A 27,471-nucleotide genomic window follows, 5' to 3' on the forward strand; every position below is an offset into this window, starting at 1 on the left:
CCAATGAAAACAGTATTAAACCTGGCAACGAATCCCTATAGAGATTAAAAACCTCACCAAACACCAAAAACAATTCAAGCTACCCAGACGCTTACTGTAGTGTAGCAGGCACACAGTCATGAATAGTGTGCTCTCTAGATTGCGTGTGCCTTTCAGTATAGTCACGCATGTACTGTATAATAACTGCATGTGTGTAGAGTGGCCATTTGGGAACCACAAGGTTACCAGTTCGATCCCGGGCTCCCCCAGAGTTAGCGTCGTGAGCAAGACACCGAACCCCTAACTGCTCCCGATGTACAGGTTATTGCCTTGCATGGTTTCCTCCACCATCGGTGCATGAATGTGTGTGTGAATGTAATACACAATCCATGTAAAGCGCTTTGGATAAAAAGCACTATATCGTCGTTGTAGGGTGGAAACCTCGTATCTCCAAGTTTCAAATGTGTACGTTCTTTCGCAAAGTGAAGCCCTTCTTCATCATACAAGGCCGTCGCACAAAAGTAGTGAAAACAGCAGATCTACAAGCACACAACGCCTCGCGGTGCGAGGCGTTGTGTGCTTGTAGATCGGCTGTTTTCACTAGTTTAAATCATTTTTAAAATGATAAAAGCAAAACACAAGGTTTTGAACATACAAGGTTTTCACCCGACAACGACGATATAAATGCACCATTTACAAATTTCCATGTATGTGTTATGTCTGACGTCTGTGCACGTCTGTGTACGCCTGAGTATGTGTGTGTGTGTGTGTGTGTGTGTGTGTGTGCGTGCATGTCTGACCTGGCGGTAGGTGCCCTCCATCAGTGTGTCCAGGTTCTGGAGGGGAGCGGGGGTCTTGTCCTTGAAGCGGGTCAGCAGGCGGCGCTGGATGGCTCTGAACTGGACCGCTCGCTCCGACAGCAGGTCCTGGTACCTCTGAGCATTCACACGCAGCTGGAGTGCACACACACGCATGCAAACACACGCACACGCACACACACACTATATATTTACATCACTTGTAAGGACATTACATAGACTTCCATTCATTTTTATGCAAGTCCTGTGGCCTTACCCTAACCTCTATCCCTAAACCTAACCCCTAACCCTTACCTTAACCCTAACCTCTCTATCCCTAAACCTAATCCCTAACCGTTGTGGGGACCTACTATTTTGTCCCCACACTGTCAGAGGGCCCCCCTGCAGGTGACTGTGTGAACATGCGTTTAGTCCCCATAAGTATAGCTAGACAAACTCACATAGAACACACACACACTTTCCATTTGTTCCATCAAAGTTTCGTTCTATTTCGCAAGCTTTTCACAAAGTAGTTCCAACAAGGTGACCCGGTCTGAAATCTCCGCCTGGCCTTCTTCTACCTCGGTTAGACGTTGGCTATGGCTTTCCACCACAATTTGTACCTATCCCACTGTCTTGGTCAGTGAGGCCAGTGTTTTCTCCATCACCCCCTCGGCTATTTCTCTCATAGAGGCCGTCAAAATTTGCTGTAGATTTTCCAGGTCGGGTGGAGCTTTGCTGCTAGCTGCCGTAGCCGCCGCCATGTTATCCACCGCCTCGGCGTCCTTGCCGTGTCGAGTTGTTGCTTGTCGAGTAATATAGGCTTTCATAGTCCCCTGGTTGCGCATTTTGTCGGTCATAGGGCGGCTTGCACCAAGAGGGATTAAATAAATCTTAGTTTAGGGTTAATCAAGGGTTTGTTGATCTAGGTTTTATTTTAAATCGAGGTGCGTTGCACCACTTAAATTTAAGCATTGCTTAACAAATCTGTGATTAAACCCTTAACCTGTGATTAAAACCATAAACTGCGATTATTTCATGGTTTAAATGTCCTCCATCTTGGATTTGCGATGTAAACACACTGGAATAAACTATTCTCTTACGCCTAACATCATAACGTTACTTTTTTATTTACTTCGGGGAGAATGTGGGCAGGCCTATCACCTTCTATGTTAAGAAGAGCGCCTGCAGCCAAAAAATATTTAATTTTATAACGCTCCGTCATACGACGGTGGCGCTCGGCTCGCTACAGCGCGGTGCGGCGATGCGCGGCTATCCTCCTGTGAGGGAAGCAAAGAAATACACCACAGTTTGATAGTTTCGTCAATTATGAAGCGATTTCGAAAATTAAAACGTCTCCATATTGGTTGGGAAGTCCTCTTCCACTGACTGTAGGCCTATTATGTCCCCGTAAATATATAAATGTTCGCTATTTTAAAATAGCCGATGTACAAGGATGTATTGAAGACAACAATATGATGAGATTTTTGTTTTCAGCTGTGAAACGCTGTCTGCAGCAAGCCTGCAGGGCTTATGCTGTGAGGCTTCCCTCGCAGCCAGGAGGGGGACCCCCATTCATGTCTTGTCAATGGCATGTTTGCATTTAAACCACCTCTACAGCAGGTTTAAAATTGATCCCTTACTGATGTTTAAATCAAAGTTTAAAGTAGTGGTGCAACAGGATTAACAGAAATCCAGGTTTACAGTGAAAATTCAAACCAAGATTAAAAGGATGGTTTAAAACTAAACCTGATTAATGAAAACTAGATTTAAGGTTTGGTGCAAGCTGATTAAAAGATAAACCTTGATTTAAACCAGTTTAAGGCTTAAACCGTGTTGGTGCAAGCCGCCCATAGTCTCTCACTAGTTTCTTAGTCTTCACTTTTAAATCAATTTACTCCACTATATTGGGTTTTAAGCAGTTTAGATTATAAATTTGGAAAGAGCCTCCCTTCTGCGCGTCCTTCCTCTCTCACGTCATCACCGGAAGTCCCACATTGTGGAGAAAAAAAAGCATCAGTTTGAATGCTGTGAAGAGGGCTGGTTTTGTACCTGAAAGTGGTTGTCCACAGCCTGGAAGTACTCGGCCAGAGGCAGTGGTCCTGTGAAGCTGCTCCTGAAGTCCTGGACACCCAGCTTGGAGAAGTGAAGGTCAAAACGCTGCACCAGCTCCTTCACGACCAGCCACATGTCCTCGAAGCTGTCGCTCTGCACGCGGTAGCGCTCTGACCACACACACACACACACACACACACACACACACACACACACACACACACACACACACACACACACACACACACACACACACACACACACACACACACAAACCTTTAAAGATGGCACAGTACATGCATCGGTGTTGTCATCATAGAGTGGTCAGGGGGGTTGAAGAGGCACATGGCCAGAGCTGGAAGCTAATCAATGACATCTGCGGCAGACATTTCTCTCAGTCTGCCAAGATACGGGGAGTGAGTGCAGAGGAACGTGTGGAAACTTGGTACATGCATTTCAATAATCTCCTGCGAACCGAGTGGGAGGATGGCCCGATTAGCTACACATACAGTATCTGATGGACCATTCACCATCAATGAGTACTAGAGGGCCAAGTTTGACAAGAGCTGAGGTTCTAAAGTGCAAATTCTTAGATGGGAGATGAACCCAAGAGGCGGATGGATGTTCGTGGCTTCAGCGAAGCCAGTACTGCTGTTCGGGGCCAAGACATGGACACTCACAGTACAGATAAGGCCCTGGATGGCGTGCACACAAGATACATACGGCTATACAAATGGCCTTTGACGTCACATGGGCCTCAATCAAGTCACAGACAAGGTCACGGAGAGAAGGATGAGGCTGGCTCATCGACAGCCAAGACAGATGGCGAGGTCACTTTTCGCCCTTAGGCGTCTTACTGGTACAACCAGAAGAGCTAGCCCTGAATGACCATTACAGGTCTGTAACTCTGAGAGTGTACACATGGAACCAAATGGAAACTACGGGTCCTTTTGGTTCCATTGTACACTCTCAGAGTTACGGTGCTCCTTGAAAATCCATAGTGTTAATTTATCCAGATTTGGTCCTTGAAAATAAATAAAAAACAGTTTGAGAAACCACTGTAGGCTACTACATTTGTCCGTGTTACGGTCTTATTGATGACCCATGGAGACAACCCAAGGTAGAGCTAGGAGGGAAAGGGGTTACATCACCTACACTTCCGCCTGACAGCAACACTACAGAGCTCCAGACCAGAGGGGGTGGAAGGCGACCATCCAGGGGTCCTGAGTTGGTGGCAGCTAGTCCACACCCTCGCAATGCAATCGCAGTTTGCTCAGATTGCACGTTAGGGTGTGTGTGTGTGTGTGTGTGTGTGTGTGTGTGTGTGTGTGTGTGTGTGTGTGTGTGTGTGTGTGTGTGTGTGTGTGTGTGTGTGTGTGTGTGTGTGTGTGTGTGTGTGTGTGTGCAGAGCTTACGGGAGGTCTTAGAGGTCAGCACGGTGACTCTGGCTCCTGACAGGAACTGGAAAGCCAGACTGTGACCTTCCTTATCTTCTGACTGCTGTGTAAATTCTACACGGAGAGAGAGGGAAAGCAAGGAGAGAGTGGCATAAGTATTGGATTGAGAGAGAGAGAGAGAGAGAGAGAGAGAGAAAGAGAGAGAGAGAGAGAGAGAGATTGAGAAGTGAGCAAGGATAGAAAGCAAGAGTAACAGACAAGAAGACAGAGGGAAAGGGAAGGGGATACAGATCGAGATAGAGAGAAAAAATCACACCCGTGTGAAGTGGAGCTGTGTGTGTGTGTGTGTGTGTGTGTGTGTGTGTGTGTGTGTGTGTGTGTGTGTGTGTGTGTGGATCATGTGTACCGATTTTTGTGACATTTGAAGAAAATATGTAGGAAAAGGAGCAAAAAGTGTGTTTTGGAGAAAATTCAAGATGGCGGAAAATCTATCATGGCGCAAATGGGCGTGGCCTACATGGGGAGATGCGTCATGACCCAAGGAATCCAGGGAAAAAATATTTTTAATTTTCCGACCTACGGTTCAAGAGTTACAGGCCAAAACGTAAAGTGGGGTGTTATGGCGCCACCATGCGGCCAAATGACACAATTATTTTTTATTTAATCCTTGAAATCATTATGAACCTCCTCTCCAAGTCTTGAAACTCTAGCCCCTATGGTTTGCGAGAGACAAATAATTGAATGTGAGTTTTTGCGATTCCCATTATAAGTCAATGGGGAAAAATAATTCACTAATAAATTAATATCAATTAAACTATTGAACCTTTCTCTTAGCAAGTTACTAGCCCACGATTCCCGAGTAAGCCGGTCGATTTGACATATGGCGCGAGTGTGTGGTGGCAAAACTGTGGGACTAGTAGCGTGCCGAAGTTTAGGAAGTTCAGGCTACATACACACAGACAGACAGACAGACAGACCCACACAGCCACGTATAGGGAGCCTGTGTTTCACACAGCTCCAAAAATCACACCCATGTGAACTGAGCGGTGGTCGTGGAGGCTGTGCAACAGCACTACTGGGTGGGTGCAGCGGGGTTAGTGTGCTTTACAATGCTGTAGTTTCTTCACACACTCTAATTTATTTGACCCTAAAACATTCAGTTTGTTAATAATAATAATAATACTTGACCACACATGCTGACCCACCCTTCCCCCCTGTGTGTGTGTGTGTGTGTGTGTGTGTGTGTGTGTGTGTGTGTGTGTGTGTGTGTGTGTGTGTGTGTGTTTGTGTGTGTGTGTGTGTGTGTGTGTTAGGGTTGGAGGCGGTAACCGCCGTACCGCGGTATACCGAGGTCTACCGTGGTGTCATTGTGCTTACCGCGGTAAAAAGACAAAAAAAGGTCTATTTTTTATTGGAAAATAAGCAAGTTTTAAAACGGGGGAGAAGCGAGGACCGCATGCGCTCCATGCCGCTCTGCTCTGGGCCGTGTACCACACGTTGGAAGCCACATACGTCACTCACACACAGACCTGCACAGTGCACACAGTGCACACAGGGCAGTAGAGTACGGAGCACAACTCTATGACAGAGCAGCATAAACTTTCTCTGTAATCCACTCGACACAAGGATGTTAATACATACCTTGTGTTGTGGCATATCTTTTTTTATTCATACGGATTACTGGCGGAGCGCGGGCCGCGTGGACTAAAACCGAAAATGAAACTATTTTACTTTCTCCACCGCGTCGCACGTTGTGCTCCGTCCAGCGGCGCGTAGGCGATTTTATAACCTTTTCTGTCAAGTCTTTGAACTAAAACCTGTATATAGCAGCACTCAATCACTGCGATTTGAGAGTTGAGACGTGACGTGAGTTTACAGAATCACTGTACACGATCTGACTACCCTTCCTCTTCTGGTTTGTTCACACAGCTGTTTGTGTCTGAAAAGCCCAAGTAGCTAGCCTACGTTACTATGGTAACCCGACAGTGCAGATCTAAAAGCTCAGAACGCATCGCGGATGCGATGTGTTGTGAGCTTGTAGATCTGCTCCTTTGAAAGCCAGACCCGCTGTGCTGTACGGAGAAGTATAACTCGGGCAGTCAGGCTGTGTCGCCTCTCCACTGTGGAGAGGCGACTTTTGGGAAGATGATTGCAATATTTTGGCTTATCGCCGAACCTTAATTAATAGATACGGGGGTGCGGTAATTACCGCAGTACCGGCGGTAAATGGGAAGACGGTAATCGCGGTAACAAAATGTCCATACCGCCCCAGGCCTAGTGTGTGTGAGAGAACAACAGCGCCCCTCCCTTAACATGTGTGGTCAGAAAAAGTACTGCAGGCTTGAGGCTACATACACGGACGGCCGGACGGCCGGATACCCACACACACGGCCACGTATAGGAGACGGTGTGACCACCGCTCAAAAAAGAGATGCGAGGGACAGTGGGAGGGAGATAAAGAGAGTGACACATATCAAAGAGAGGACACGAAAGAAGGACAGATGGAAGGAAAGAATGAAAGTATTAAACCTGTCATCCAAACCTCCTTCACACTATTACTTCTCACTATCCTATCAGTCTACACAGTTATCACACGCGCACACATACACACACACACACGTGCATACAGACAGACACACAAAGAAAAGTGTCCTTGAATACATTCAATAATCTCATTTATTGCAACAGTGTTCCTGTTGTATTTCCTGTTCCTGTTGTATTTCCTGTTCCGGATCTGTATTACAGTATATGCTGTATATACACAGTATATATTTCTTTTTTGAGTGATGGTATTTCCACTTATTTCGTCCATGTGGGTCCTAACTATCAATCATTCAGCTGCATGGGGAGACCCCCCCTGATCACCTCAAAGGAATCCTGGGGAGTCTACCTCTCACTCTCTCTGTTACCTGGGAAGACAGTGTTGAGGTTGATGGGAGGTTTGTTGGTCTCCACATTGATCTTGAACTGGGCGCTCTTGGCAGGAGAGGAGGGCACACAGACCAGATGCAGGGGCAGAGAGAACTTACACTGGACCACCCGGGGAACACCTGACACAGAGACAGAGGAGTGAGACCAGGGCCAGCTCTGGGTCCACACTCTATACAATCAAATCACATCAAATCAAACTTTATTTATATAGCACATTTAAAAACACTGACCAAAGTGCTGTACAGGTCAAAAACAATGCAACGAAAGCAAATACAATCAGACAGACAGACAGACAAACAAGCATATTACAATTCTAATCTAATGCAGAGGGGGTGGGGGTGGGGGGGGCAACCTTCGGGCATTCGCATTGCGCATGCATAAAGTTTAATGGCAAATCGAGTGGCAAAGTGAGTTTAACATCATTTAACATTGTGTAATGCAATCAGATAGGACTTTTCTGCTTGGATGTATGGGCTGTCAAGGCCAGAAAGTAGTTTTTGCCACTCAGTACACAGTAGGCATTCCCACATAACTTCCAGATATGATGATGATGTCAAACACGTACCCTCTATCGACCACAGTCAAGCAGTTGCAGTGGGTGTCAGTAATGAGAGGTTAGCTGACCTCAGCGTACTAAGTTATAATAGGTACACCAGTAAGACTCCCTAATCGGGAGATAAGCGACCGTTGGTCGCTTATCTCCACAAATAGGCCAAAAGTTTGTTTTACCAATTATTACACTCTATGTGAACATTTACATCAACAAATCCCAAGTACTATGCAGAACGACCCATTTCAAGTTTTTAATGTACAACAATATTTAGAAAATAGGTCTACAAGCTCACAATGCTACGCATTGTCCTCGTCCCTTATATTCCCATAGGTTATATGGAGATCTCAGTGTTTGTCAGTCCTTGTTCATTTATGCCCATATATGGACATCTCTATATCTACTGTAACAGTCCTTGTCCCTTTATGCCCGGAGATCTCTTAACTGTAAGTCCTTGTCCCTTTTATGCCCATATATGGATATTCCTGATGTCATCAGTATATGAACATATATGGGCTTTCTGATATGCCCATATATGGAGATCTCTTAACTGTAAGCCCTTGTCCCTTTTATGCCCATATATGGATATCCCTGATGTCATCCGTATATGCCCATATATGGGCTTTCTAATATGCCCATATATGGAGATCTCTGTATCTCCATATATGGGTATAAAAGGATACTTCAGGTCTGACATCAGGTTTGTTTATATTGGGTTGCTAGGTTTGACATCACAAACTCCATGGGCCATCTGACCTAGAAATCTATATTTGGGCATAGATGACTCATCGTGACCTCATCATGATTTCAATCGCTATAAAAGGACTCTCAGTGACATACACTCTCCACAGATAAAGCAGTCAACCAGCCTACCAGTCAACCCATTCTTTGATTACTTTGTACAACTAGATTAACTTTTCAATGGCATCCCCACTGGAATTGACCGAAATGTACGACAGACAATGCCGGTCTTATACCAGGAAAGAAGCATTTCTTCGACTCAGACCTTATCGCCAGGGTTGGCTTATAGCAGCTGTCGGTAGATAATGCCGGTCTTATATAAGGGTCATTTGTGTACGGTGTGATTTGCCATGGTTACTCATTGAAGTTGAATCTCCATATATGGAGATAACCTACGCATCACACTAAGTCTGACCTCACCAGCCCATATTTGGGCATGAGCAACTTATGTCTCCATATATGGAGATATGATGACATCACACAGTCCTCAGCCGATGATGTGGCGTGATGTCATACAATACACAAACGAGCCCAGATATGAGCAGGGCAAAGGTGTGACGTGTGACGTGTGACCGACCGACCGACGGCCGGTGGAGGTTTTGATACCAGTAAGACTCCCTAATCGGGAGATAAGCGACCGTTGGTCGCTTATCTCCACAAATAGGCCAAAAGTTTGTTTTACCAATTATTACACTCTATGTGAACATTTACATCAACAAATCCCAAGTACTATGCAGAACGACCCATTTCAAGTTTTTAATGTACAACAATATTTAGAAAATAGGTCTACAAGCTCACAATGCTACGCATTGTCCTCGTCCCTTATATTCCCATAGGTTATATGGAGATCTCAGTGTTTGTCAGTCCTTGTTCATTTATGCCCATATATGGACATCTCTATATCTACTGTAACAGTCCTTGTCCCTTTATGCCCGGAGATCTCTTAACTGTAAGTCCTTGTCCCTTTTATGCCCATATATGGATATTCCTGATGTCATCAGTATATGAACATATATGGGCTTTCTGATATGCCCATATATGGAGATCTCTTAACTGTAAGCCCTTGTCCCTTTTATGCCCATATATGGATATCCCTGATGTCATCCGTATATGCCCATATATGGGCTTTCTAATATGCCCATATATGGAGATCTCTGTATCTCCACATATGGGTATAAAAGGATACTTCAGGTCTGACATCAGGTTTGTTTATATTGGGTTGCTAGGTTTGACATCACAAACTCCATGGGCCATCTGACCTAGAAATCTATATTTGGGCATAGATGACTCATCGTGACCTCATCATGATTTCAATCGCTATAAAAGGACTCTCAGTGACATACACTCTCCACAGATAAAGCAGTCAACCAGCCTACCAGTCAACCCATTCTTTGATTACTTTGTACAACTAGATTAACTTTTCAATGGCATCCCCACTGGAATTGACCGAAATGTACGACAGACAATGCCGGTCTTATACCAGGAAAGAAGCATTTCTTCGACTCAGACCTTATCGCCAGGGTTGGCTTATAGCAGCTGTCGGTAGATAATGCCGGTCTTATATAAGGGTCATTTGTGTACGGTGTGATTTGCCATGGATACTCATTGAAGTTGAATCTCCATATATGGAGATAACCTACGCATCACACTAAGTCTGACCTCACCAGCCCATATTTGGGCATGAGCAACATATGTCTCCATATATGGAGATATGATGACATCACACAGTCCTCAGCCGATGATGTGGCGTGATGTCATACAATACACAAACGAGCCCAGATATGAGCAGGGCAAAGGTGTGACGTGTGACGTGTGACCGACCGACCGACCGACCGACCGACCGACCGACCGACGGACGGCCGGTGGAGGTTTTGATACTAAACTGCGACCGTAACTAAACTGCGACCTTACGGTCGCAATAATACAGTATGCATACCAGTATGTCATGCATGATGTATAAAATGTATAATCTGAGCCAAACAGAGACAATACTAATATACAGACTTTCGTTATATTGTGTTAAACAACAATGTCAGACAGAAAGTCATTGCTCTGAAAAGCTAACAAAATGACAAGTCAACGGCTCCTGCAGGGCCTTGGAGTCCAGGTTGGGAGCCCAACCACAACAAGAGCTTCCAACGTCTCCCTTGTAGCTCCTTCCCTGCAAACAACGCTAAGAACACAGCCCACTTCCTCCTTAAGTGGCGCCCACCTCCACCCAGATCCCTCGCGGCAAATTAGACAGGAGAGAAACATCAACGCTACGGCTTACTCTCCAAACAATCCTCCCCTGGGTTTATTAACACGGCAAACATTGGAGATATTCATATTTCATGCACGTTGGACTGTCCTATATGGGAACCCGAGACTCAACATCAACATCTCCCAGGGACTGAGGCTGATGTTTCTGGAGGATTGTTTTGGTTTGTAAAAGGAACTTTCTAGTCCAAGCACCTGGAGGAGTGGAATGGAGAGGAGGAGAGGAGAGACAAGGGGAGATGAGAGGAAGCTAGGGGGACCATACGTGTGTAAAGCAGGAGGTGTGCTGAGGTTGGCAGAAATAAAAGCTACAATAAAAGAGGGAGTGAAATGGTGGTGATGAAAAGAGATAATACGTGGGAGAACAAGAAGTACAGAGGCTGATATGGAGCTAGAGAGAGAAGGAGAAATAATGGGAAAAATGGAAAGAACTAGAAATGGTCACTACTAGTGTTAAAAGGATTGTTTGGCAAAAAACGTAGTTAGGCAGAAATGGGTTAGGGTTAGGACCTACTGGGAGTTGTGTCGTGATCCAAGGTATTTTTATTGTATGGCCGACGGTTCAAGAGTTATAGACCACGACATGCAAGCGGGCTTGTCTGCCACCCTGAGGCTGATTTGAAAAAATCGAACCTCTGTTCGAAGTGGAGCTGTGTGTGTGTGTGTGTGTGTGTGTGTGTGTGTGTGTGTGTGTGTGTGTGTGTGTGTGTGTGTGTGTTGCTCAGGCTAGACTGATAGCAGCCTCTCTGGTCACTCACAGTGGCATTCAGGCTACACATTCCTCAGGCTACACATTCCTCAGGCTACATACAGACAGACAGACAGACACACACACACACACACACGGCCACGTATAGGGAGCTTGTGTTCCACACAGCTCCAAAAAACTAAAACTGTTGTGACTTCCTTGGCCTGCTATACTGGCAGAGTGGCATTGTGTGCAAAGAATCTTCATCTGAACGGTGAAGCGTTTAGGAGATTTGCTCCAGGCACACAGACATGCACACAATAAGACACACACAGGGGCAAAAACATAATCTCTGTCGCCAGCCTTTAAAAACCTATGGAATAAATAAAATAAATAAACTATAAAAACCAACAAATAAAAACATGTGGATGGAGAATGAGAGAGGGATGGACAGAGGAGAAGGGAATAGTAGAGAGGGGGGTAGGTAGAGATCTGACAGAGAGTGGAAAAGGCCAGGGGAAACATTTTTCCATCTCAAGTTTACAGCCGTTCACTAGTCTACCAGTGTGTGTGTGTGTGTGTGTGTGTGTGTGTGTGTGTGTGTGTGTGTGTGTGTGTGTGTGTGTGTGAATCTAGTCTTGTTCCACTGTATCCCTGTATATTCCCAGGCTCTGCAAAGGCTCCGTGAAATTACAGCCTTCAGCACTGGGATTTACCTGCAGATTGTGTGTGTGTGTGTGTGTGTGCGTGCGTGCGTGCGTGTGTGCGTGCGTGCGTGCGTGCGTGCACGGTATTGTACCTGCGGCCACTATGATTTCATATTCAGTACACCATAGTAGCATGATAAAAAGCATGTGTCATTTGCAACACATTGTTGCATTTAACACACATCTGTCATTGCTTTTCAACACAACACTATAATATTGGTTGTGGTAATAGATACAATGCTGTTCTTCATGCACCATTGGAAACACATACAAGATGTGTTCGCATCATTAGATACACATTATGTCCTTATGTCACTTACTTTTAAAAGGATGTGTACCTGTGCTCACAATAGCATGATCGCGATGAATGAAAAGTAGGTACGAACAAAAGGTGCATTAAATAAAACGGTGACCGAAAACTTGTACATCATTCTCGACATGCATCGTTCCCAACATGCATGGCCCAGAGTACTGTAGGTATTAAATAATATTTGAAAGGGAAAATGTATTTGTGCACAACAGGACGGGGGCTCGCAACTCACTTTTGAATGCTCCAAGCATTTATTTACGAGAAACAGCAGCCGATACGACGTTTGATTATGTTTTTGCAGTTTGGCTCGGCACGAAGAAACGGAGGATGTGCTTTATTGTTTCTTTGAAATTTTATTTGTGACCCAGGGGGAGTGGTCTTGACGTCAGGACTTCGGTACTCTATAAATCAGGATGAAGACTTACATCATGGTGCATTTGGCAGTACGTTCGGACGGTGTGTTTGGGGATATCACACTACACTGATATACTGTTTCAGTCAGAACTGTGCAGTATTTCAAATGTTTTCCGTTGCATGTTATCGAGACCCTTAACGTGGCCTTCTCAGAAGCAGAGCAGGGCAGATTTCCTTATGTTACAGATGGATTGTTTTGTGTCTGACAGTGCCTGACCTTGTATCTATGTGTATTAAATCAGATGAGGCGATTAGTGTGGTTACCTAACGGGTAGTGTTGCCCGATCCCGATCACGTGATCGGATCGGCCGCCGATATGGCCGTTTTTATAAGATCGGAGATCGGGGAAAAAAATATCGAAAAAAAAAAAAGTTTTTTTTTTTTTGTTTTTTTTTTTTCAAAAAAATATTTTCTGGGAGTACTGAAAGTTACAGGTAAGGTGAATGCGATATGAAATGTAAGCTTACCATAATCACAGTAATCCTTAATCATTTTCAATCATATTCAAGGGCTTTTGGAGAAATGAGACAGACAGAGCACTGCAGAGGGAAGGTGATTGTGTCAGACTCTGTGTCCAGCTGGCAGCTGATGCCAATAAGTAGTAATTGGCCCCTTGTTAATGGATCAAAGGAAGGCAATTATGTCTCTCTGCACTCTCAACTAGCTGCTACAGATGCATACTTTTCAAGCAGACTGGTTAATTGGTTCTTAACTTATTTTGTTTCAACTTTAAAAATGGCCAATGTTTTACCAGTTTTTATATAGTTTGTTGATTATTTTTGATGCTGTAATGGTCTATTTTATTTTATTTTTTGAGATATTAAACAGGTTTTAAAAGTCCTTAAATCGTGACTTCACTGCCAAATTTCAAAGGCCACACCAAAGGTCCGCTGCACAATGATTGAGAAACACTGCACTAGTAGGCCTATATCACTATACACTACTCATAAGCTTTGTTTTTAATTTGTTGATTCAGTGCTGCACTAAGTGATAGAATGAATAGAATTTTTCTTGCCAAAAGATCGGATCGGGAAAGATCGGGATCGAATCGGAAGCAATAATATTTGATCGGTATCGGATCGGGAGCAAAAAAACCCTGATCGGGGCATCCCTACTAACGGGGCAACCAGACTATAGTCAGGGTTCCCACACATTTTAATTTCCAAAACTTTTCCAAAACTTTTCCAGAATATTTAACCCAATTTCCAGGACTATATAACAATAATTCAGCTCAATAACAAGTCGCTTTCTACTATGTGCAATGCCTTCCAGGACCCTTGATCAATTCCAAAACTTTTCCAGTACTGGAAAAATATTTTTCTAATTTCAAAATATTTCCAGGAATTTCATGACCGTGGGAACCCTGTATAGTACTTGTCCGACTTTCTTTCTTTCCGGATAAACCTTATTTTGCAGTGCTACTCCTCCCACAGTTTTGGTGGCACGCACTTGGGCCATATGTCAAATCGTCCGGCTTCATCCGAACTCGAATGCTTGCTTTTGCAAGCAGTGCTTAAGACGGAATTAATTTGCAAGTGTGACTCGCGTCACGGCAACCACACTTGCAATTTCCCAGAATTGCATCCTTCTAAACGGTAAACTATTTTCTCATTGTGGGGTCTACTACATTGCGCTACAACAATGGTGAACTGGAAAGGTGCACTTCTGGGAAATTCCAAGTGTGGTTGCACTGACGCGAGCCGCGAGGAATCCGCTGGGAAAAATCAATTCCGTTTCAAATGAAGACGAACCAATAGATGAAGAATTTGTTGTTCTTCATTTGGGAAGCCATTTGCACACTTGTAATTTATGGTTTTATACAAGAAAGTTCTGGTCTTGATGAATTCTGGGAGGAGTAGCGTGGCAAAATAAAGTTTATCTGGAAAGATGGAATAAAGAGAGTCAGACAAGTACTAGTAAATGGTTTATATAAATAAATGGTACATGGTGCATTTATATAGCGCCTTTATCCAAGGCGCTTTACAGAGATTGTGCATTACATTCACCGATTCACAGATGGTGGAGGAAACCATGTAAGGCACTAACCTGCTCACCGGGAGCATCTAGGGGTTCAGAGTCTTGCTCAAGGACTTTTCAACACTAACTCTGGGGGAGCCCAGGATCGAACTGGGAACCCTTCGTGTTCTAAAGATGGTTTCTCTACCCCTGAGCCACTGCTGCCCCTACTAGTCTGGTTGCCCTGTTAGGGAAACCACTCTAATTACCACTTTGTTTAACCTCATGTACATACAGTATGTGCTGGTCTTATGCTCTGTGGCCTACGATGCCAGTTGGGGACCAATCCAAATAGGGAATGCATGCCCCACCCTGTTAAGTATTAGCCGTTGTAACCATCTGTCAGGGTCTGTGTCCCTTGTTTTGTGCCCATATATGGAGATCCCTGTATGTATGTCTGCCTGTGTCCCTTTTATGTCCATATAAGGAGATCCCTGAATCTCTCTCAATATATATGGGCATATCGGGGGATTGGAGGTTCTGGAAAGTCCTTGTGCAGTGGTGCATGTCTGTGCAGAATGTGGTCTGAAGAGCGCAAACTGACTGTGGAAAGTGGATTAAATCGCCTTTCGGACGGACGACAGTTGATGCGGGCGTTCTCGTTTGGGATCGCACCTCGTTGGAGAAAAAAAAAACTGCAGGCGATATTTACAAAGATGACCACAATGCAGCTCTTGCCGCCCGCAAGCCCAAGCATGCGCACTTCTCCGTGCGTCCCAAATAATTGCCCGCCTCTCATTGAAAATGAATTACTTGTGCGCGTCAACCGCCTCCAGTTTGAAAGACGCTTAAGTCATCAAATAGCAGGTGTTGGGAATTAGACAGGTGTGGGGAATTTACCAAATCACGCTTAGGCCGGGGTTGCCATGGCAATGAATCGGTTAATTTGGGCCACGGCCAGAGCCTTTTGTGGCGGTTATGGATGACCGCGTGCCTCGGGCACTCGCTTGATTTCATCAGTGAGGACATAGGATGTAGTTACTTGTAAGTGCCATGACCCTGAGGCCATTGTAAATGTGTGCATGGCATGGCATGGCATGGCATGCATGCGTGTGTGCGTGCTGCACAATATTTATTTGAACAGAGCACCAGTAGATCAGTTTTTTTTTAACCACAGCTGCAGTGATGTCAGGTCGTTACTGATACAGCATGCATTTGTGTGTGTGTGTGTGTGTGTGTGTGTGTGTGTGTGTGTGTGTGTGTGTGTGTGTGTGTGTGTGTGTGTGCTGCAGAAAACGTGAGAATGTGTTTCTGAGTGTCTGCATATGCCTTGTGCATAAGCTGCTCTTTCTCGACCTTTGACTTCGTTCACCTGTGGATTTAACTGTGTGTGTGTGTGTGTGTGTGTGTGTGTGTGTGTGTGTGTGTGTGTGTGTGTGTGTGCGCGTGTGTGTACACTATTGAAAAGTCTCTAATCCTGCTATATAGCAGGACATCCTACTCTGTATCAAAGCACACAAACACAGACAGACTAAAACAAACACTGGCTGAGTACTAGGAACACTGCTATTGGACTACAGACTACACACAGTAGACTGTGGGATGGTGTGTGTGTGTGTGTGTGTGTGTGTGTGTGTGTGTGTGTGTGTGTGTGTGTGTGTGTGTGTGTGTGTGCGTGCGTGCGTGCGTGCGTGCGTGCGTGCGTGCGTGCGTGCGTGCGTGTGTGCACGCTCGCGTCCTCTCAACGCCGTGTGCACACATGGATCTACTGTATGTAAAACGATACGACCATGAGTAATACTTCAAACAGTGGTATTTCTGTGAGAGCACAACCAATATACACAGTATAAGATAACTGTGCCGTATTTACCTACTCTATAGAGGGGAACTGGGCAGTATGGGAGTGTGAGCTGATGTGATATGATTCTTTGAGAGGCTCGTGAAGTCTCTTTGGCACTTCTCAAAGCCTCATAGCCTCCAGGCTTTAGGCGCGTGCGTGTGTGTGCGTGTGTGTACGTGCACACACCCGTGCATTCTACGTCTTCTCAGCTATCATGTTACAGGAACATAAACAGTAGGCCGCGGTCTCTTCCTGTATATACAGTACTCACTCAGTGTGTGTGTGTGTGTGTGTGTGTGTGTGTGTGTGTGTGTGTGTGTGTGTGTGTGTGTGCGTGCGTGCGTGAGATCCAACTACTAGCTCTACTGCAGTAACATGGACTACTTAGTTCTTACCTGTGGGGTTGAGCTCTGTCAGAAGCAGAAGCAAGAGAAGAAGCAAGAGGAAAGACAAACAAGAGAACCCAGATCACACAGAAGAATAAGCTGAAACACACAAACATGCACATAAACACACATAGAGTTTCCAAATTTTTCTTGGTCTCCCGTGTTTATGTTCTTTTGTTTCCTTTACAGCTCTCGCCACATGCTTACATACTCTCTCTCCTCTTCCTCTCTGCACCATGTTCCCCACATGCTCTCTACATGCCTCCTCTGCTCCGTCCACCCAGGGGTGTCGCACCAAATTCTGGGCCCTGGGTACAAGGATTCACTGCAGGGCCCCTCATGAATGTTCTTCATAGGTGGAGGGGGTTTAACCCATTTAGACTGGGAATGCATTATCACGCATTATTTTGTGCTTTAACTACCGGTATTGAAAAAAAGCAGATATACAAGCTCAGTGCGGCACCGAGTGCCGCGTTGCGAGCTTGTAGATCTGCACATTTTGAAACATTGTGTAAATTTGTGCAAATCTCTTAATATTACCAATCCTTCAAAGGTTTTTTTTAGAAAAACCTATGTTTCTATGTCAGTGGTGCTCAAAGTTTTTCATGTGAAGGACCCCTAAAACGGACCCCCCATCTCAAAACATTTAGTTCCAGGGACCCCCCCAGAAGCAAATTTGAGTTACAGAGGTTTGCTTAAAAAAATACATATATTCAAAGATTTGCACACATTTTAAGGGCTTTTCAAAAATAGCAGATCTACCAGCTCGCAGCGCGGCACTTGGTGCCACGCTGTGAGCTTGTAGATCTGCTATTTTTCAATAGCTAAAGTATTAAATAATAAAGGCCCCTCCACCTTGGGCCCTAGTAACTCAGTCCCACTTTTCCCCCCCTTGTGACGCCCCTGCGTCCACCCTGTCGACCCTCTTTTATCCTCTGTTTCTCAACCCCCGCACCCCACACCCCACACAGGCACACACACTTTAGCCATGCCATTATATAGTCATGGAGAAATAGAGGAAAGACAAGGGATGGATTGAGAAAGAGAGAGAGAGAGAGAGAGAGAGAGACAGACAATCTCACAGAGACTAAGAGAGAAATAGAACAAGAGAGAGGGAGATAGATTCAGAAAAAAGGATGCGATGGAAGTGTAAAGCCTAATCTGTACATGGTTGCGCGATCATGTCTCACATGAAATGAGCAGATCTAGAGGCAACGCTTGAGTTCTGAGACACCGGTGTCAATGCTTATACTTGTGCTGCACAGGCTCTGACAACCGATCTACAAGGTCACGATGTGACGCATCGTGACGCTTTGTAAACTGAGCTCAGTTCGATCAACAAGCTCACAACGTGTCACGCTGTAGCAGCACGTTGTGAGCTTGTTCATTGGCTATTTTCGTTGTGCAACACCGGTGTACGAGCGAGTGTAAGTCAGGCTTAAGTGAGGGAACATGTTTGTTCAGGGTAGTTGAACCTCTTAAGGAGGACGTGTAGGAGGGGTGGGGGTGGGGGGCTCTCCCCTGGGCACACTGACAATCTGACACATATCATCCTCTACCAGCTACTTGAGCAGCTGTGGGATTCCACTTTCCAGGAACCTTTATTTTACCAACAGTACATGAAAAACTCAAGTCCCGAATTTAAAACCAGAAAACCTTCAGTTTGACTTAGGAGGGTTAAATGGCTTTTAAGTTAAATCATGTGGATAAAAACAAAAAGGAATGTGGGTTTAACATGAGCCATGACATCGCCATAAAACAGGCATTGCCCAATTACCTGTATCTACAGACATTTTAGTGAGTGCTAATCCTTTACTGTAGAAGAATACTTTTTTCCCCTTTAATGACAAATTACAGCTGTAACGTAACCATGTAACTACAATTTTGGTGAGGTTTTTGTAGCTCTTAATAACAGAAAATGGCTTATGTGGTTATTTGTGAGTTTCATGACCCGCAGGAGCTTGAGACCTGTCAAAAAAAGACATCAACGAGGGGAAAAAAGGGGGGGAAAAACATTCTCTTCCTCATTCTTGGAAAATGTTTTGCGGATAAGTGTTTTTCTTTTTCTCTTTTTTTTTGCCCGCCAGCGGCAGTGAAACTCAACCCCGCGTTCAGTGTGAATTCTCCTCGTGTTGGAACGGCTGGGCTAATTAACCTTTGATTTGATTGGTGGGAGAGTGATTCCTGGGCGGGCCGATGAGAAGCAGATGGAGAGGTTTGCCGGTGGTTCCCCGGCTCCGGCCAATGAAAGGCGGCCTTTGTGGTGCTGAGTCAGTCAGAGGCGGGCTGGGCCGCAGAGCTCTGCTTGTGTATTTCATGCTTTGTTAACTCTGATGAAAGCCATGCTTCCTTCCTGCTCTCTCGCTCTCTCTCTCTCTCCCCCTGCCACAGTGCTGCCTCCATCTCTCTCTCTCTCACTTACACTGTGGGTCTCTCTACCCAACACACACACACACACACACACACACACACACACACACACACACACACACACACACACACACACACACACACACACACACACACACACACACACACACACACACACACACACACACACACACACACACACACACACGTATGTATGTATGTACAGTATAAAATGGTAAACAGTGCATTTATATAGCGCTTTTATACAAGGCGCTTTACATAGATTGTGCATTACATTCACACACACATTCATGCACCCATGGCGGAGGAAACCATGCAAGGCACCAACCTGCTCACCTGGAGCAACTAGGGGTTCAGAGTCTTGCTTAAGGACTCTTCGACACTGACTCTGGGGGAGCCCGGGATCGAACTGGGAACCCTTCAGGAACCCTCTGTGTCTCTAAGACGGCAACTCTACCCCTGAGACACTGCTGCCCATGTGTACTGTACACACACACACACACACACACACACACACACACACACACACACACACACACACACACACACACACACACACACACACACACACACACACACACACACACACACACACACACACACACACACACAAGATGAATGTACCATTGACTTATAAATGTACAGTATATAAACAGGAATGTACTGCACATAGTGAGTGATACAGTGTTGACTGATATTTATGGTATGCCGTCTGTACATACAGTATGTCCTGCATGGCTGCAGGTCCCTGCACCATGTGCATCAGTATGCAATGAGAAGCACCATGCGTTGTCACTGTCTGCACCTTTTTTATATTCAACACGGACCGACGTTTGGATATACAAAGCTAGATACCTCTTTCACCGTTGCAGTTCATTGGAGTGACTTAGGGATGGCGGAAGTGCTGAAGGCACACTGCCACTCAAAGGGACTACTGGCCAATCACATTGCGTCTTTTCCGGGGAATAATTATTGCCTGGGAATAGGTCGGAGACCTTGGCATAGGCATTCATGGAATGCCCGCTGATCATCCACACGGTGAGTATTTTATTTGGCGTAATACACATTCTGTACATGTAAATGTCATGAGACTTCTTGTACCCTGTTCAGTGAACAGTGTATGTATAAATTCTATCGCCAGGGCAGGCCAGGGGGGTGAAAAGTCTCAAGAGGGGACAGTAACTTTAGAGAATGTAACTACTGCAAGACAAACACATGTCAGAAAGTCTTAAGAAGTGGAGGGTCCTCTTAAAATGTCAGTCTCTTTGTAGGGCTTAAGTTGGGAGGCAGCAGCCTGAGGGGCTAGGAAGGGGTTAATGCATAACCATCACCCCTGGGTGAGAACAGAGAGCCAATAGCAGAGAGAGTGGGGTGCATTCCTCCTGGTGAGGAGAGGAGAGGAGAGGAGAGGAGAGGAGAGGAGAGGAGATTAAGATGACTGGAACATACTGCCAGAGGGTTTGACACTGACATTCATGCATTTTCTCTCTCTCTCTTTCTCTACGCACATTCGTGCACGCACGCACACACCACACACACACACACACACACACACACACACACACACACACACACACACACACACACACACACACACACACACACACACACACACACACACACACACACACACACACACAATATACACATGTGCACACAGGTTTGTGCCAACACTTCATATTGAAAGGAGTTGTGTGGATGTGTTGACAGCAGGGTAGGATTTATTATGTTCTCTGTCCACAATGGCGGTTTCATCTGAAGACGTTCACACGTCAGTAACAATTCACTTTCACAGTGGAATCAGAGGGCATCACAACGATGGTTGGCCACCTGCCAGACTGTAAAAACAATTTACTAGCCACGTTTGACAGGTGTATATCTGAGTGCCATCCTATGTATACGCAAGTCTGCATGTTAGCGCTGCGCTGCCAGTGCCATCTCTCTTTCTCTCCTTCTCCCTCTCTCTCTCGTATCTCAAACCTTTTCATGCCCTTCCAAATCAAGAGCCACCAATCCAATCCAATCCCACCCCACCCAAAGGCATCCCGGCCAGGACACCACGTATTTCCTATTTTTAGCATCACAATAAAATAAGAAAAATGGGAAAATAAAGATTCCCTCCTGGATGTCCTGACGTTTCCAAATCCTTTCACAGCTAAGGTACTTTTGGGGTAGGGAACGGAGGCTTTGGGCCAACCTTGGGATCTGCCAAAACAGATACAGTCCAAAAGAAACAATACCATAAAAACGTCTTATTCTCTATTTCTTTGCCTTTTTTATGGCAGTGTGAAATCAGCATTTAAAAATAGAACGAGGCCTGTGTGACATTTTGGTTTCAATAAAGGCAGGTTTTGTTGGTTTGAAGGAGGAGAGTGATGCCTTCCATAAATTCTGGAAAGCCAGCTGCTTGGAGGGAGTAGTCTGTCAGCACTGTTAGGGGACAATCAGTGCTCCTTGGAGGCTTTGGTGGGAGTCGGTGCTGAGTCGAGCTCAGACGTCAGAGGTTCTTCTGCATCCTGAACTAGGGTCTGTTTGTTTCCATCTGACTTGTTATGGAAGAAGTCGGTTATGGAACAAGTCGGTTATAACAAGTCGGTTATAACGTTATAAAGTAGTAGGGCTGCAGCTTATGTGATGGGAGGGTGAACAATGAAGTCAACCTAGGGTTGGAATCCTTATAGATTTTAACGGCCCGATTAACTGTTCCCTTAACGATTCCTATAGGGGGTACTTCTAAATAGACCCTTACAGGTCTGTAACTCTGAGAGTGTACACATGGAACCAAATGGACTCTTACGAGTCCATTTGGTTCCATTTAATTTGTACACTCTCAAGAGTTATGGTGGTCATTGAAATTAAGGTTTGAGTACCAGCCAATATTGTAGCATACATGAAGTCCACATAACCATCTTTGGTAGTGATAAAACCGGTTCTGGTTACAGTTCCAAATGTGAAGGAAACGATTCTGATACCTCAATGTTGTTGTCCGGTTCCCCTGGTTCCGAATCCCAACCCTAACCACGCCTACTACAGCACGAGGTACAGTCAGGCTAAAAGGATAACGTAAAAATGGTCCTGGGGACATGCTTCCATTGTGGTGTTATGTATAAAATTCCTCATCAATGTACTGTACATCACACATGTACGTAAATCACGTGACCCTGGCAGCATACAGTAAGTTGGCCGTGTTCTACTGCGTTGTGGAATTAGCCTTAAAGCATCAATCAAATCAAAGACTTGCACAGGCCGACTTGACACATGTGAGTCTGCATCCACTTGCTAAAGAATCCCTCAAAACCTTGGTTTGCAACTTGCACGTCAACCTACTTTCTTGAATTTGACTTCCGTCTTTTTAATTTACTTTCTGAAATAAAGAATGATTTACAACAAATCAACGACTTTAAAACAAGGCAGATGTGCCCACACAGTAGTAGGCTTGAGCCCCCTGAGGTGCGGCCCAACACAAGTGTGTGCGTGTGAGTGGCCGTGCCAAGCACCAACAGCACAGTGCTGTCCGAATTGCTTATGGACAGGGTGTGAATCAGTTATAATCACTTTGGAAATTGCACATAGAGGGCAGTGCTTGCACTGCAGCCTGAAAGGCTGACCAGACTCCAAGTCGCCTCTAAAGGCAACTTCACCCTAAAGATGCATCCTGAACTAGGGTCAGGTCAGTAACTTCACAGGGGAAGAAAACAACGGAAGAATGTGATGTACTGGATATGGGTAGAACTGGACTGGACCACCCAAATCCTCCTTCCTGGAGTTCCCGCAGGCTGCTGCCATTACCTCCAAACATGGAAATATCCTCAGGTATATTAGCCCTGACAGAATGTAGACCACGTCGACAACGCGGTCCGTGGCAATTAATCCTAATCCTAATAAGGACACAAAAGGTACCTGACAGAGTACAGAGTTAGAGTTGGTGTACCTGTTGAGGTGCTGTAGGACACAGCCATGTCTCCTGTCAGGTCAGCGGGGGGATAATGGCCGTTGAGGAAGGCAGAGAAGGAAACCACGGTAGTGGAACCTACACCTGGAGAGAGACATGACATCAACAACTTTAGCATTAACCAAAGCATATTGCACACATGCATGTGCGCGCACGCACACACACACACACACACACACACACACACACACATCTCAATGTACAGTATAAGCAGCACAGGATACAGCACAACTAAGCCCAAGCATATGCACGCACGCACGCACGCACGCACGCACACACTTATAGTAGGTACATAAATACTGAAGAGGTGAAGACAGGCAGATTAACAACATTAAACAGGACAACTCTAACTTCCAGACAAACACAGTGAGAGACACGCACACGCGCTGAACTTATATGTGGCATGGGAGAGAGGTGATGACTTGACTCTTTCCTGCAAATACTTCTAAACAAACAGGAGAGAAATGGAGACAGCGAGACACAAAGAGGCAGAGCGAGGGAAAGAGAGAGAGAGAGAGAGAGAGAGAGAGAGAGAGAGAGAGAGAGAGAGAGAAGATATATATCCCTGCTCTGCCTGCACGTAACCTTGATGCATGAAGACTGTTTGAGAGAGAGTGAGTGAGTGAGTGAGCAAACAAGCCAAAAGAAAGTGCAGGGATCAAATGTGAAGAGGCAAGGATGGAAAGGATGTGTTTCAGCTAATGGCTAAACATAGGGTGGTGTGGTGGAGTAATGAGGCGTGATGTTCCTAACTCTAAAGCTTGGCTGGCCACAGGTGACTGAAACCTAGCTATGTAGTGTGTGTGCGTGTGCGTGTGTGTGTGTGTGTGTGTTTTGAGGGAGATCCTCAAAGATAATTTTTTATTCATGTTTTATTTGAGTTCTCTTCCATTGGTGATGGTCTGTCAATTATGACCATTGCGGTGTTTTCACTAACCAGTAAAAAAAAAGAAAGATGGATCTATTCACCTTTCCCTCTCCCCAAGAGGACATGAGCGCATTATGAACATACACACACACATGCACGTGCGCACGTGCACACGCACGCACACACACACACACACACACACACACACACACACACACACACACACACACACACACACACACACACACACACACACACACACACACACACACACACACACACACACACACACACACACACACACACACACACACAAAGGTACTAAAACACAACAGACGAGGGCTAGACAGGCCCACTTGAGGATAGACAGAAACTGGCAGAAGACGACTGAAGACAAAGTTAGGAGAGGAAAAGCAGAGACCCTGGCAGGCCAGGGAAGATGAATAGGATGAAGATGAAAGCAGATATACAGCACAAGCACATCTCCCCTGTCCAGACCAAGAGGGAGAGAAGGGGAGCAAGAGAAAGAGGGAAAGAGAGGAGAAAAAGAAAAGAAAGGGAGAAAGAAGGAAATAAATATTTAAATAGACTTTCTCCACACTGTCAGACACCCTTGACAACTTGACTTCTTCCCTCTACCTCCCTCTCTCTCCTTCACAGCCCAAAGGGCAAACATTTGCCAGGTGGAGCAGTGGTTATAAGATTATGGAAACAATACTAAGCAGACAGAAGATGAGCGCTCAGCCGCTCACCATGGCCTATTTTATTTTGTGTTGTGCACCAGTGTCACGCGCTGAAAACATCCAATTTACAAGCTCACATTGCGACACATTATAGATCAGCTATGCTTTTGGTGAATTGTCACCAGAAGCAACAGAGTATAAAAAAGCATATCTCTACCTCAAATCTACCATATGTGACGTTATCTTCCTTTCGCTAAGGCGTACTTCCTTCTGGTTCACTCAGCTCCCTCCTCTCTGGGTGGCATTGTGTGCTCTCCTCATGGTGTTAGGTAAAGTGGCTGTCAGCTCAGGTTAAACTCAAGTGATCTCCATGTTGACTACTGACTGTTTAGACGAGGTCAACGGTCAAGAGGGGTGGATGTATGTGTAATACCACACAGGCAGTGGCTAGGGTGGATGTGTCATTGTGACCGTAGGTCGCATTTAGTATGAAAACCTGCAGATCATGTGTGTGCATGTGCTACTCAACCCGCGGCCCTTTCCCCATGTCTGTGCGGCCCGTCATGATCATACAAATAAAAATATGATTTTTCTAAGCCTGTCAAAGTTAACGCGCAATTAACGCAGTGATGTTTGAGCCTCGGTGCACTCCGTAGGTTAGGGATACGAGTCAGGGAAGCGAATGCAGTCAGTCAACAGCAGTGCGAGATGCGGTTACACTAGAGCTAGTACAACGAGACAGTCAGACAGACAAATCTGCTGAGATTTTGCAGCAGACAACCACAGTCGGGCTCACTGAAGACTGGACGCATGATGGTCGTGCGATATGAACGATCGCGACCGTCATGTTTCAGGTTAATGAAGACGTAGGCACGTAGCCCTTGTCTGTGCTTGTCTCTGCTCGCATGCAGAGACAATGCTTATTGTACCACAAATCTCCTCCAACAAGCTGTTGTGTTTTACAAAGCTCAAACTGTTTTACAAGTACAGTGCAACTGAGGCTGAGTTGAACTGTGCTTGAGTTATTTTTCCATAAAACAACTCTCTTCACCAAAAATAGCCGATCTACAAGCTCACAACGCATCTTGTGGTGAGCTTGTAGATCGGCTATTTTTGGTGAATGTCCCCCAAGAATAGGGATGCTGGGGTTTGAGTGATTGAATAGTAAGTATAAACGTCTTTTTACAGGTCTGGATCAATAAAAGCCTGTCAGACCATGGCTACAGCTAAAGTCAGATGATGTCATTTTCTCTCCAAAACCCCTAAGAGACCTTTTGTCTTGTTTTAAAACAAGATTTGTATTTTATTTTATAATTTATTTTATTTGTTACAAAGAAGAAATATTTCATTTCATTTCTAGGATATCATTTGAGTTATTGATTTGAATTGTTGCACTCTGACTGTTACTATCTGTTCAATTCAATTCAATTCAAAGGAGCTTTATTGGCATGAGAAAACATACCTTTACATTGCCAAAGTTCACTAACCTTGCATACCCAGACACTGTTGTGGATATTAGTCTGGTCCTTCTCAGTGTTATTTATTTCCAAGGGGTGGTTACAAAAAGATTGAACCAGATCTGTCATATTCACTTTACATTTTGTGAATAAGGCCTAATTTGATCAAATTTGATCATTAGATCATTCCATCCATGACAATCTTTTGTTTTAATGAGGTTTGGCCTGGCTTATATAGATGGAAATGTGGCTGTTTTCTGTGCGTTTCCTTAATTATCAGTCTCATGTGGCCTATGACATCAGTCATCTCCATAATATGGAGATATTATATGGACACATTTTGGCCAAATTTTTTCCAACTTAAACAAACAACCGCGACACAAGTCACACTTGAAATATTCCCATATATAGAGATCCCTGATGTCATCTGGGACTGCCCATATATGGACATATTGTCTCAGTCTCTGTTGTTTCTCTCCCTTAGGGCATCTTACTGGTTTACTTGCTACTGTATATGTGCAATAGGTAAGAAAAACCCGTAATGCAGTAAATGGAATGTGCGTAACATTGTAGGTATATAAAACATCAGCATAATAAAAAGAAGAGAGAAGCAATATGTAAATCATATTCTCTTCCATTGTAAATATTCTGATATACTAAATATTAACAACTATGCAAACGAATGCCTGACATGGCCGCATTAGATGCAACTTACAGTAGGTGGCCATGGGGTGCGCAAGCTGCCTCTAGTCTAGGGGGTGCGTGACAATAATAATAGTGTAATGGTGAACTTTGATCTTTCACCAACAAATACCTCACTAGTCCAGTTCACTTTTTCATTTTCAAACCATGTGAGAAGGTCATATTCTATCACTGGTAAACATAATGGTAACATTTTACTGCACCAAATTGGAGAAATCTTACTTCATAATCACCTATCTAGATCAAGTAGCGCTACATATTAAATAATATATTCCAGGTCATAAAAAAATACAGTATCTTGTCTGAGTTGTCTCAAACAAACTCATCAATGTCTAAAAAAATTCAAGAAGCATTCAAGTTCTAAAGGCTCAAGGCATTTAGAAATTGCACAGACATCATGAAGATCAC

The 27,471-nt window shown here is 44.8% G+C and overlaps 1 protein-coding gene across 1 annotated transcript in view; it reads right to left on the bottom strand.

Annotated features, from left to right (window-relative positions):
- Positions 1-27,471, bottom strand: part of bbs9 (Bardet-Biedl syndrome 9) — a gene marked incomplete at both ends in the record, with an annotated part of 259,704 nt that overhangs the window by 170,367 nt on the left and 61,866 nt on the right. Inside the window, 6 exons of the mRNA XM_080741973.1 lie at positions 780-932; positions 2,829-3,001; positions 4,247-4,342; positions 7,138-7,278; positions 17,020-17,034; positions 23,333-23,437. Coding sequence (XP_080598099.1) covers positions 780-932; positions 2,829-3,001; positions 4,247-4,342; positions 7,138-7,278; positions 17,020-17,034; positions 23,333-23,437 — 683 coding nt within the window. The remainder of the gene's footprint in view (positions 1-779; positions 933-2,828; positions 3,002-4,246; positions 4,343-7,137; positions 7,279-17,019; positions 17,035-23,332; positions 23,438-27,471) is intronic.

Source organism: Nannobrachium achirus (assembly GCF_963921795.1).
Source record: "Nannobrachium achirus genome assembly, chromosome: 2".
NCBI lineage: Eukaryota > Metazoa > Chordata > Actinopteri > Myctophiformes > Myctophidae > Nannobrachium > Nannobrachium achirus.